This window comes from Arachis ipaensis, chromosome B8 (genome assembly GCF_059453495.1).
Source record: "Arachis ipaensis isolate K30076 ecotype BB chromosome B8, ASM5945349v1, whole genome shotgun sequence".
NCBI classification, from domain to species: domain Eukaryota; kingdom Viridiplantae; phylum Streptophyta; class Magnoliopsida; order Fabales; family Fabaceae; genus Arachis; species Arachis ipaensis.
This window is the reverse complement of record NC_142443.1, coordinates 139471431-139484890: the sequence shown is the minus strand read 5'-3', so window position 1 is coordinate 139484890 and position 13460 is coordinate 139471431. Positions and strand designations below refer to the sequence as shown.

At 29.4% G+C, this 13460-nt stretch overlaps 2 protein-coding genes across 4 annotated transcripts; both read left to right on the top strand.

Annotated features, from left to right (window-relative positions):
• The first annotated feature begins 4869 nt into the window (after positions 1 to 4869).
• Positions 4870 to 8810, top strand: LOC107611748 (formin-like protein 20). 3 transcript variants are annotated; one of them, XM_016313643.3, is made up of 4 exons: positions 4870 to 5269; positions 6376 to 7070; positions 7148 to 7369; positions 7440 to 8810. In XM_016313643.3, the coding sequence occupies exons 1-4, from the start codon at positions 5197 to 5199 to the stop codon at positions 7962 to 7964; spliced, it is 1515 nt and encodes a 504-aa protein (XP_016169129.1). In that variant the 5' UTR covers positions 4870 to 5196; the 3' UTR covers positions 7965 to 8810. The 3 variants fall into 3 exon arrangements, with proteins under 3 accessions (XP_016169129.1, XP_020965794.1, XP_088353563.1); XM_021110135.2 differs by lacking the exon at positions 4870 to 5269 and adding an exon at positions 6041 to 6122; XM_088497437.1 differs by lacking the exon at positions 4870 to 5269 and adding an exon at positions 6157 to 6255.
• On the top strand, positions 7440 to 10804 carry LOC107614418 (large ribosomal subunit protein uL10). Its single transcript, XM_016316633.3, has 3 exons — positions 7440 to 9354; positions 9446 to 9514; positions 10265 to 10804. Exons 1-3 carry the CDS (start codon positions 9118 to 9120, stop codon positions 10511 to 10513), a joined length of 555 nt encoding a protein of 184 aa, XP_016172119.1. The 5' UTR covers positions 7440 to 9117; the 3' UTR covers positions 10514 to 10804.
• Positions 10805 to 13460: the final 2656 nt, after the last annotated feature.

The window sequence follows — 13460 nt, the reverse complement described above, 5'->3', positions numbered from 1 at the left end:
TATTACTAGTAGTCATAGCTATTCTTTTCTTACTATTACTACTATTACTAGGTCTCTACTTCAGTAAATATTCTGTTACTTAAATCATCATAGTTGAAGTTAACAGATGGACATTCTTGTAAAATATAAGAATATTAACCAACCTATTACTATAAGAGTGGCGAATTCAGTAGTTAGTACCTTATCAATATCTATCTATCTATTAGTAATATACTAAAAAAAGCTAAAGGTAGCTTCTATATTCATTTTTATCCTTTTAGGTTTCTAGCATGATGCTAGGTCAGTTTTAAGTGGCTCTAGATTCATTTTTAATTTTCTAAAATTCTACTATTTTTAGCCATTAAAGTAATCAAATGTTACAAAGAATAAAAACATATGTTACTATTTTCTGTAATACCTTTTTAATATTATAAGATTTGTTTAATATTATTTTTTTATTCTCTTATTCTTTAATTTTATATAAATTATTCTATGCTTTCAATGTTCATAAGATTTTTTAAATATTATTTTTCATATTCTCTTATTCTTTGATTTTATATAGGTTACTATATCCTTTCAATGATAATAAATTCTTTTTAATAGGTATAAATTGAGTTAAATTCTAATTCATTCTCACATTTTATATTTACTCTTTTTTATATTACTATATAAATCAAACATTCACTTTACACACTTTCTTTATCCCTCCTCACATAATCTCATATCTCTTTTTTTTTTTCCTACCACTTTTGCTAAATATATGTAGTAAGTAACTATGTAATTGTATTTATTAGGAAAAAAGTAAAGAAAAAAATAATAGTGACTCAACCAACTATAAAAAAGAAGACTTAACTTAAATTACTTTTAATCCTTTTGTTTCTAATTGAATTACTTTTAACTATTTTATTTCTACTTCTCATGTGCCTCATTATTATAGCTTAAGATTTTTTTTCATTTTCCTTCTTACTCTCATGACATTTATTTTTCTTTAGGTTACTCTATAATTTCATATTCTCCTACTTTCTACTTTTATATAGGATACTATATGTCTTCAATATTAATATTATTTCTCTTTATTAGCTATAAACATAATTCATCCTCTTTTATACTCACTCTTTTTTATGATTATTATATAGTGTTACAACTTAGAATTCTTCTTCATTTTCTTTAATTTTATATAAGATATTATATGGTTTTAATATTAATGTTATTTCTCTTTAATAGGTATAAATTGAATAATAAAACATAATTTTTCATCTTCTTTCATACTTATTCTTTCTTATGTTTTTTTATATAAATCAATATTTACTTCACATATTTTTTTTATCTCCTCTTTTCACATAATATCATGCCACTTATTCTTTTTCCTCTATTCTTACTAATAATTTGCACAAATATTTGAAGAATTCGATTAATGGCCATAACTCTTTTTTTTTTTTTAGTTTGATAAACATATGTATTAGGTAATATATTCCTAAAATACTATACCTTTACAATTTTTTATTTTTTTTTATTTTTTGTATAATTGTATTTATTAGTTATCTCATCCATATATTATTTTTTTTATTTCAATAATTTATATTTTTTAATATCATTTAGTTATAATATGTTAAAAATATATGGTACTACCGTGAGTCATGAAAAATAAAATTAAAAAATTGAATATTAATTTCAATTATATATCATGTCCTTTACAATTTCTTTTTAGTTTTTCTATTTTTAGTTTAACTGCATTCATTAATTATATCATCCATGTATCACTTTTTTTTTTCTTTCAACTATTTACATTTTTAAATATCATTTAATTGTAACATTATTGAAAATACATAGTATTATGGTGAGTCATAAAAAAATTAAAAAATTTACCTACTACTTATCTAATTGAATTACTTTTTAATCCTTTTTGTTTCTAATTGAATTACTTTTAACTATTTTATCTCTACTTCTTATGTGTCTTATTATTATAGCTTAGGATTCTTTTTCATTTTTCTTCTCACCCTCATGATATTTATTTATTTTTTAATTATTCTATAATTTTCATATTCTCTTCCTTTTTACTTTTATATGGAATGCTACATGCCTGCCTTCATCAACGTTAATATAATTTTTTTTTATTAGATATAAATATAATTCATCTTCTTTTATACTCATTCTTTCTTATGATTATTATATATAGCATTACAACTTAGCATATTCTCCTTTATTTTCTTTCTCATTCTTATGTCATTTATTATTTTTTAAGTTACTCTATACTTTTTATATTCTCTTACTTTTTATTTTTATATAGAATATTAGATAATTTTAATATTAATATTATTTTTTTAATATGTATATATTAAATAATAAAACATAATTTATCATTTTTTTATACTTATTTCTTTAATTTTTATTATTTTATAGTTTTCATATAAATCTACATTCACTTCACATCTCTTCTTTATATTCTATTTTTACATAATATCATATCACTTATTCTTTTTTCTTCATTCTTACTAATATTTGATACAAGTATTGAAAGAATTCAATTGTTAATCACAACTCTTTTTTAGTCAGCTTTTGTATTTGGCTTTGGTCCTTTTTTTTTTTCCTTTTCAATATTATGTTTTTCATACCTATTGTTAGCCAATATTGTTTTAATGATAATATTAGTAAATACTATAACATAAATGAAAAAATATACATTAAGGACCTTAGGGTTGAGAAGTCGAATATGTCTATTTTAATTTGTTATCGAACTTCGATTATGTATTTTTCCCCAACATTTCACACTATAATTGTAATTTTGTGACTTTTACGGTTTTACCAACTTCTATCATATTCTTTATTATTTATTTGTAATTATAGAGGGATATAATTTGGTGATAAACCCATGATTAGATTATAGATACTCTTTATAGTTTCATCATGAAAGAAAGAAAGATTTATAGGCAATAATAAATAGAGAAAATTCCCCTCCCTTCCCCTCCCCTCCCCTCTCCTCCCTTCCCCTCCCCTTTTCTGCGAGATATTAAAATAACACTCTCCTCTCCTCTATTTTATAAATATACATTCTTCTCCCTTTTAACTTTTAAAAAACTTTCTCTTTAATTCACTCTATTTTATAAATATACATTCTTCTCCCTTTTAACTTTTAAAAAACTTTCTCTTTAATTCATTTTAAATTTTTTGTGTTAACTAATATTAACTTTATCTATTTCTTTAAAAAAAATAAATTATTTTTTGAAAAAATACCATTAACAAATTTTTTTTATCATTAAATTTTGCTTACCAAAATACCTTTTTAATAAATTATTTTTTTATTGATTAAATTATATTTTTATTAAAATATTTTTAAAAATATTAATAATTAAATTATTTTTTTCTAAGATACCTACCCTTCAATAATTTTTTAATTATTAAATTGAGATTTTACTAAAATTTTTGTTAACAATTATTTTTATATCTTACTATTAATTTTTTAATATCAATATATATTATTTTAACATTAAATAAAAAAATCTTACCACTATTAATATATATAACAATTAATATATATTGATATTGAAAAATAATCTTACTAAAATTTTTTATTTAATGTTAAAATTAAATAATATATATAGATATAAAAAAATTAATAGTAAAATATAAAAAAATTTGTTAACGAAAATTTTGGTAAAATTATAATTTAATAATTAAAAAATTATATGAAGGGTATTTTAGAAAAAAAATTATATAATTATTAAATTTAAAAAATATATATAATTTAATCAATAAAATAATAATTTATTAAAGGATATTTTGGTAAGCAAAATTTAATGATAAAAAATAAAATTTTTACTAATGAGTATTTTTTAAAAAATAATTTATTTTTTCTTAAATAATAGATAAAGTTAACATTAGTTAACACAAAAAGTTTAAAATGGATTAAAGAATAGGTTTTTTAAAAGTTAAAAGGGAGGAAAATGTATATTTATAAAATAAAAGGGAGGGGAGTATCATTTTAACATCTCATAGGGGAGGGGAGTGTAATTTTCTCTAATAAATATCATAGACCATCAATAAGATGCTGCATGTATAAGACGGGATTCGAATTTTCGATACTAGACTAGTGAACTAAATTATTTTTTTACAAAATTAATAATTAAAAATTATTAGATAATTTATTATATTTAACTAAATTATTATTTATCGATTTTTAACTATCAATTTTATATAAAAATAATTATATAAGAATTTTTATTATATTAGATGCATTGTGAAATATTTGTTAACATTCTTTTGTGTATATATATATATATATATGCAGTTTTAATTTCTTATGTTCAACTTTTTTGTGAAATAAAAGTTATATAGTATAGAGTACAAAGCTAAAAGTATAGTTAGAAATATGAGGTGTTATTTCTATTCAATTTATATTAAGGGAAGCTACATTAGGAAGAAATTATTAATCACCACGATAGCTAGTAATGTTGACGAGGGTTAGAATATATAATGTCATGTGCAAGGCAAGGGGTTGAGAATCATATGAATATATGATATAGGAGTATATGAATAAGAATTCCGTTAGAAAATTAATAGAGTATTTGTGCAATGTGTATAATGGATTATTTATTTGATTTAATATGAGTTAAAAATAAACATCTAGAGTAAAATACCACTAATTTATCAAACACAATACATTCATATTATTCAAAATAACCATCTGAATATTAAAGACATCTGATATCCTACTAAATCGAACGCAATATAACTTATTGTATACATACAGATACTCCATTGATGGACATGCATGTTTTCCGTAAGGAAAGGAAGTGATTTGAAAGTGACGCGATGAATAAAGTGATTATTTGAATGGATGTGTAAGTGATATAAGTAGAAACGTAATTATTTGTTGTAATACGATAACTATATAAGATAATTATTTCTTCTTTTTCTTCTTCTTCTTTCCACTACAACACTACCCTTCTTCAATTCCCTCCTCTATTATTCTAATTATTATTTATCATCTCTCACCATTTCCATTACCCTTTCATAACCCCCCCTCCCCCCCCCCCCCCTCCTTTTTACTTACAAATATATATTTATATTTCTCTAGAATTTGTTGGCTATAATTAATATAATCACTTTCTTTTTGTACGGGTTGATTAATTTGTATCATCGATTCATTTCGAAAACGAGTCGTATAGGATGCGAGAGTATAGATCTTGGATTAAGGGATTGGAATTTTGATCGGTTTGGATGTCGCTGTTCAAAAAGTTCTTCTACCGGCAGCCGCCGGATCGACTCCTTGAGGTCTCCGAGAGGGTCTTTGGTACGCATACATTCCCCTTCTTACATTTTTCCAATTTCTTATTAGGATGCATTTCCTTCTGATACGTTACGCTTGTTCTTGTTTAATTTTGGAACAATGCATATGTATGTAGATTTATATACGTACATGGTAATGTGGTAGATATAGTTATTACAATGCAGAGTCTTATGTTCCATTGAGTTGAGAGCTACTGTTATATTGTGCTTCTAAGAATGGAATGGATTGGATTTTGTTGCATTCATTCCCTCTTCAGAGTGTGATAGATAGAATCTGGAATCAGATACTAATTAAGGGTTTATATATATATGAAAGCTACTACTTTAGAGAACATATGATGATACATCAATTATTCATTGAATGATTCTTGCATTATGATAGTAGAGTTTGGAATGTGAGAGTTTGCATAGTGGCTTTGTAGTTGTAGATTTTGATAAAAGTCTTAAGGCTGTAATTTGCTGGCTCTTGAGCATGATATTATTGGTTGTGGTCATATATATCTTGAATAAATAGAATGGTTAGTCTATTTGTTACTGCATCTTGATATGAAATGTGTATTGTTTCTGTAACCATCATGTGCCAGCTTTATAACATTTATTTATGTGGTGTTTTATACTTCCATCTCTTTCTTCATTGAAGGGTTTTTTTTTTCCTTTTGTGGTAATTTTGGAAGGCATTCTTTAGAGTGGAATATAGGTAAAAGACTTCAATGGTAATAAAATATTGAATGTGGATATTTGTTTCTTCTGGTTACCAACTACTTTATTGCCATAATATGTTACCACTGAACCTTCTCTCTCTTTTTTTCTTTGTTTCTTCCCCATGGTGGTGGTAATTCTGGAAGATATGCTTTAGAGTTAAGACCACTACACATCAGCAAGCTATCGAACTCAATTTATTTTTTCTTTGTGAGACTATTGTTCCTAGACAATTATATTTATTTATGCTCTAAGATAACTGCTTCAATTAAATTTTAGTAAACTAAAGAGGTATTTGCCAGCTTGAATTAGTTTATCTGATATGCACTTAAGGTCTTTGGATTTTTAAGATTCTGATCATAATGGAAAGAGAACTCTTGCTTACTTATATTTGTTATGTATTTTTTTCAGTATTTGACTGTTGCTTCTCGACGAATGTGATGGAAAAAGAAGCGTACAAAGATTATATAGGGGGAATAGTAGCAGATCTACAATATCTGTTTCCAGATGCTTCAATCATGGTATTCAATTTCAGAGAAGGGGGAACGCGGAGCCAGATATCAGATGTGTTGGCACAATTTGACATGACGGTTATGGAGTACCCTCAGCAATATGAGGGTTGTCCATTACTCCCTCTGGAGATGGTGCACCATTTCCTCCGATCAAGTGAAAGCTGGTTGTCTGTGGAGGGGCAGCAAAACGTGGTGTTATTTCATTGCGAAAGGGGGGGTTGGCCTGTCTTGGCGTTCATGCTAGCAGGTCTTCAATTGTACAGGAAGTGGTATACAGCGGAGTTGAGGAGTCTTGAAATGCTGTACAAGCTAGCATCTAAAGAACTCTTGCAACTCGCATCTCCTTTGAATCCCCAACCTTCTCAGTTGAGATATCTCCAGTATGTTTCCAGAATTTTGGGTTCTGAGTGGTCTCCACAAGAAACACCCTTGCTTTTGTACTGTTTGATCCTCAGAGACCTTCCATTGTTTGGTGGTGGAGAAGGTTGCAGGCCAATTGTTCGTGTCTATGGTCCAGACCCTACAAGACCTGCCAATAGTAGCTCTAACATTCTTTTTGAAACTCCAGGTTCCCTCATTCGACACTACCCGCAGGTTATGTAAAATTATGTTATTCTTCAATTGATGAGAATTAATTCGATATCATGTCTTCTAAGAAATTTTAACCACAGGCAGAATGTACACCCGTGGGAATTGATATCTATTGTTGTGTTCAAGGGGATGTTGTTCTTGAATGCATACATTTGAGTGAAGATTTAGTTCACGAGGAAATGATGTTTAGAATAATGTTTCATACTGCATTTGTTCACTCAAACATATTGATCTTGAGGCGTGACGATATTGATGTTGTGTGGGATTCAAAGGAGCAGTTTCCCAAGGACTTTGAAGCAGAGGTAATTTTATTTATTGTCATCGTCATTTTCTGATGAAGTAGGAGTTTAAAACCACTCATATTTGCATCAGGTGCTTTTCTTGGACGTTTATGATCTTGTACATAATCTATCCCCAGGCAACGTAAGCCGAGATATAAGTGACACTGAAAGTGATTCATCAGATGAGTTCTTTGAAGTGGAAGAGATCTTTACGAATACAATTGATGCACTTGAAGGTAGAGGAGAATTTGGCTCTCCTTCAGATCCTCTTACTTCTCAAGACTCTACTTCAGATGATGGGAGTCACCAACAGGAGGTTGGAATGGTAGAATCCGGTATTAACACAGTTAAAGATATTGTTGTTGATGATGTCAAATATAAGTTTCAAGGGATGACAGATTCGGATCCTCATGAGGTTAGAGACATTGTTGTCGATGAAGTGGAGATTAAGTCGAATTCAACTGCAGACAATATGGATTTGCAAGATGAGGAGGTGACAATTATGCAGAAAAATTTTGATGAAGGGGAGGAAAAGCATGATCTTTCTATGTCACATTCTGCTCATAAACTACATTCATCAGTTAATGACCCACCTCTTGAGTCAACCACAACTTAACTTCAAATCCAATGCTTCTGCCAGTACCTCCTCCACCTCCACCCGCACCTCCACCTCTATCTAGTAGATTACTTACAACTCCTCCTCCTCCCCCTCCACCTCCACCCCCACCCCCTTCTATATCATCTTTTGACCATAGAGACAAGTCTGTTTATTCATCCGTAACCGTAGTTGGAGAATTATCAAATGTAGTCTCCCTTTCTAATTCACCAGCATCATCATTAACACCACCACCTCCTCCTCCTCCACCACCACCACCTTTTTCAAAATATGGAGTTCCAACAATTCCTCCACCTTCCCCTCTCCATATTCCTTCTACACAAGAAGATCCACGGTATCTTCCCTTGCCGATCCCCACTAATTCCACCACCTTTACCACCATCATCCTTGCCTTTACCATCCTTCACTAATATAGATAGTAATCCACTACCACCTCCTTTACCTGAATGTCTACCAACACAATCTCCATCTCCCTTGATTACATGTCCACCACCGCCACCGCCCATTTCAAGTAGGGCTCTACCGCCACCACTACATTCTTCTCCATTAAATGAATTACTTGAAACACCACCACCACTATTTCCTTCATCAAGTGGAGCACCACCTATACCACAACTTCCTCCACCAACACCAGCAGTTCCTTCATCAAGTGGAGAACCACCTGCTCCTCCATCAAATGCACCACTATCAACACCACCATCCCCTCCATTATCAAGTGGAGCACCACCACTACCATCACTACTTGCTTCATCAAAGGAATAAAAAATATGATTTTCTTTTTAGATTTTTTTCTTTATTAAAAGAAACAATTTTCGTTCTTCATTAAAATTTTACTTTTTCACATTACATTAGTCTTACCCATAAATCAAATGCTCCATTTCTAGTCACAAAAAAAAAATATTCCATTTCTGAGCTTCGGATTAGGCCCATAAAGAGTTTGGGCCTGGGCCCAATTCATCACTTTTCAGTCCTTCATTCACTATTCCTTCCACTCTTTCTGAGCCAACCACTGCACTACACAATTTTCCGGCACCTCGCCGTTCTACGCTGTCTCCGACGACCACACAATCCGCCACTGTTTCTTCTGTTTTAGAGTCCAGTCTTCTGCGTGAGCCACACATACTCACAGTGACATTGGTGACGATAGTTGGCGATGGCGGGAAAAGTGTCGAAGGCAGCATTCGATGCGAAGATGTGGAAGCTCTTGAAGGAGTACAGCCAGGTGGTGGTGGTTACCACCGATAACGTTGGTTCCAACCAAATCAATGGCATACGGAGGAGTTTAAAGGGCGACTCCATTGTCGTTATGGGGAAGAACTCCATGATGAGGCGCTCCTTCACGCTTCAAGCTGGAAACAATTCCTTCCTCAACCTTACTCCTCTTCTTAGGGTAAGAATTAAGAATTAACAATTTCAAGATTAAAAAATTAGGGTTTTGAAGAGGATTCTTTTTGAGATTGAATTGGATTGAATTGAATCAGGGAAATGTAGCGTTGATTTTCACCAAAGGAGATATGAAGGAGGTTAGCGACGGGGTTGCTAAGTTGAAGGTCAAGTTTACATTGTTCCTTGTTTTTTCTTATCCTGTTTAGTCATTTTTGTTGTGTAATTTGCTATGTAATTGTGTTCATTTTTTCTTTTTGAGTAAGGGTTTTGGTAGTTTGATTCATCCTTTGCAATTCTTCTCTCTTTGTATACAACAATACTTAGAGTTAGATACTTAGATTGCATTAGGTAGCTTAGACAACAAGAAACATGTGAAACGAACCATGTGTTGCAAGACACGAATTTCCTATGGTTTTTGTTCTTCTAAACTGAGGAGATAGAGGGATGATCACTTTGAATTTTCTTCAGCCATTCACTTAAGTTTATTGTCTTAATTGAGATTGATTAGGAGCCTTGGCAGTGAAGCCGTGTTATTAAAGCTTAGTTCTGTATATTTCTGGCACAACTTACGAGTCCAATTCGAGATAATCCCATGCCTTTGTGCCCTGCTCCTCAGAGCTTCCCAACACTTCCATTGCTTTTTGATTCTATACTCATAGATTTAGCTAAAACTTCTGTGTTATTCATTTGTGCTAGCGAATTAAGATACTAGTGTGTGTCAGTATTGTTTATGATGCCATCTTGTGGTTTGCATTAGAACTAACTAGTGAGAAATAAACATTCTCAACATCATGCCTGCTTTGTATTTAGTTGATTTACCTGCCATATAAATATTGGTCATGTTTTCGGTGAAGCTTTGTTTCCTTAGGAAGTAATCTATGAGTCTAATGTATTTTAAGTAACTATTTCCGCAGGTTGTTAATCCTCTTCTCATGTGCTCCAAATACTTGTCATATGAATCGTACCGCAATTGTTCTTACATGCAATCTGGACAGTTGCCTTTGGGCCTCAAGTGTTGTAACCAGCAGTTGTTGCAGGATTCTGAACCTTTTTTGGTATGCTCAAAATTCACGCCGCACCAGCATTGTTTAATGACGAGATCAAGACAGCTCTTGGCGATGAGTGTATGGTCTCCTCTTCTCCTTTTGGCTGGTAACTTGTGATGTTGAAAAACTTTTCCAATTTTTGTCCCGTGTTTTCTGTGAAGCATAACTTTCGCATCTTTTCCTTGAGCACTATTGACTTCAAGCTGAATCCTCCATTGTCACAATGTGAAGATGCAAATGATTTTGATCAGGGTCTCTGTTTGGGAATGGTGATAAACAATTTTTGTGCTTTGTTTTAATAAGAGTATAGAAAATGCTTTCATGTGATTGTTTATCAACTTCGTTCACAATCAATGTTTGTGTTAAAAGTATATACTTAGCATTATACAAAGTTCTCAATTATCCCCATTTATGATCCATCAATTTTGTCCATGTCTTTTCTTTATTTATTGCGAAACATCTCTTTCATCATGCCAATGTGGTAATTACTAATTTGCATCATTTATCCTTCTTGTTCTGATATCCTGTCATCCTGATTTGAATTTCATGGGTTTCGGTTCTGTTCATTGCTATAATTGATTTCATTGTGAGTAAAGCATAGCTTCTTAATTTCGAATGAGTGACTAGAAGAGAAATATTGATGGAAATTGGTAAGAATCATTTTATACATGGGGAAGTGCTAGTAAGTTTAATTAGAAGAACGATATTATGGTGTGATTATTATCCTTGAGTACATAAGTTATATTAATTTCTAATGGAGAGCTTAAGGAGAACGAAAATGAAGGAAAATAATCTACAATGTAAACTTGACTTTTTAAATAATGTTGCTGACTTTAGATCCAATAATGAACTTCATATAATGTTTAATAATGCTCTTGTATTTAAATTTGAGTTGCATCAAAATCAATGTTATCAACTCTTTAAATAACTAGTAAACATTTTCAATGGTTACAACTTACAAGTTTAGTTTTCTAGATCTAAATTGGCGACATTATGAATAAATTCTTATTACTTTACGAATTGAGATTTATAAATTTAAGTTAATCTAAATGCTAAACTCTGGAAACTTATGTGAGTTTTAGATCTTTATTTTTATTTTTATTTTTATTTTAGTTATGTTAGATCACAATTTCCATATCAGATAAGCTGTGTGTAGCATCAAATAGATTAGTGGCCAATATGTTGCAATGACTTGTTTGTTGTTTCGACCCCACCACTAAATTTCCCCCAACTTGTCTTGCTAACATCATGGGGTTAGACAGAGAAGGTTAGTGAATGCTCGCATTGCATATATATATGGAAAAGTCTGTTTGTACAATCAAAGACAATAAACACCTACTTTTATATATCCTCTTTTTATTTCACCTTTTCTTTTCTTAAAAAAATAATAAGGTAGGAATTTCAATTAAAAGAAGTTAGAATCACAATCACAAAAAGAAAGAAAGAAAGAATACTTGAGAACTTTGTGTGGTGTCAAATTTAGGTATTAAACATAGGCGTTCATATAACATTATTCCTTTTTATTATTATTTTAGAAACCTATAGGTGTTTATGTATTCGATCTATGTATTGTATTGAAAACAAGTATTGTTGAGTATTTTAGCAGACAAGATGTATGAATAATTGAATACCTAAAAATTATTTTAAAAATATGTTTAAATTTATTATTGAGATAAAAATCATTGTCAGGGTAAAGTTAGCGGCTAGATGATGAGGCCAAGATTTTGTTGGTGGCTAGAGTGAGGAATTGAGAGAGAAGGTTAGGATGTGGGGAATGAGGATTTAAAAAAGAGTAAATATGCGTTAGTAATGGGCAAAATAATCATTTTTATTGTAATATTTATTTAGTTTTAGCTAAGAATATATAACTACTAAACTAGTAAAGGCCGAATAAACATTGATCTGAAAAATATTAGGTGAACAAATTATTTTAGTTGGATATTTTATATTTATCAAATCACATTTTTATTGGTTATGTTTAATATAATACAATAAATATAATAAAAGAATTATAGTTTAGTGTTTAAATAATTTGTAAGAAATATAACTTAAAGGAAATAAATTATGAGAGACAAAAAATGATATATAGAAAATTATTATTATTATTATTATTATTATTATTAGTTTCCACATTTTAAAAACCATTACTACTTATATTATAGCCCTAAGTTTTATAATGCATGTAAACATTAGCTGGGTGTACAAAGTGATGAATGTAGACGTAACATTTTCCTATTTTTAATCCTACCTTAAAATAATAAATATTTTTAATCCAACCTAGTTCCATGCGATATGTTTATTATATTAGATGATGGCACAATGTGTTGGGTAATTAAATCGTTTTTATTTAAAAGATATTTGTTTTTATACTTAATTACTGTAGGCTTGATAACAATATTTTTTCAGGATATAATATTCTAAAATTTTTTTAATTAACAATAGTAAAAAATTTTTAACTTTATTGAACAAAAAAAATCTCTTAATAATTAAAATACACACTTGATTAGTCTATATAAATAATGAATAAGAGTATTATTTATATCTATTGCACATAGCAATTATAATTTGTCATATATATAAACTGTTGTGACTATTCTATTGTCAATAGGTATAATATTTTAAATATATACAATTTTTAAAGAGCTGTGTCTTTTTAACTAATAAGTATAATATTTTAAATATACACCATTTTTAAAGGGTTGTGTCCCTTTATCCAAATGATACTATGTACTATTATTATAATTGACAATATATGAACACTTGGTAACCGTTTATTAATATTAATAATAATATTAATAAATATTAATTAATCAAATTTGTGAATATCTTTTAATTCTTTCCTATTTACAAAATTCTAAATATCATACAAGTATATGCATAAAAAATGTGTCACTAAGATTAAATATTTTTTTGTATAAATTTTAAAGTTCTAACGAAGTAATAGATGTCTAATCGATTAAACTTATTATTCATATGCTAGTATCAAAAATCACACACATTATTTATACCCTCCAAATTCAAGAGTCTATGATTTTAAACATTTATATAGCCTTGTGCTCATCCT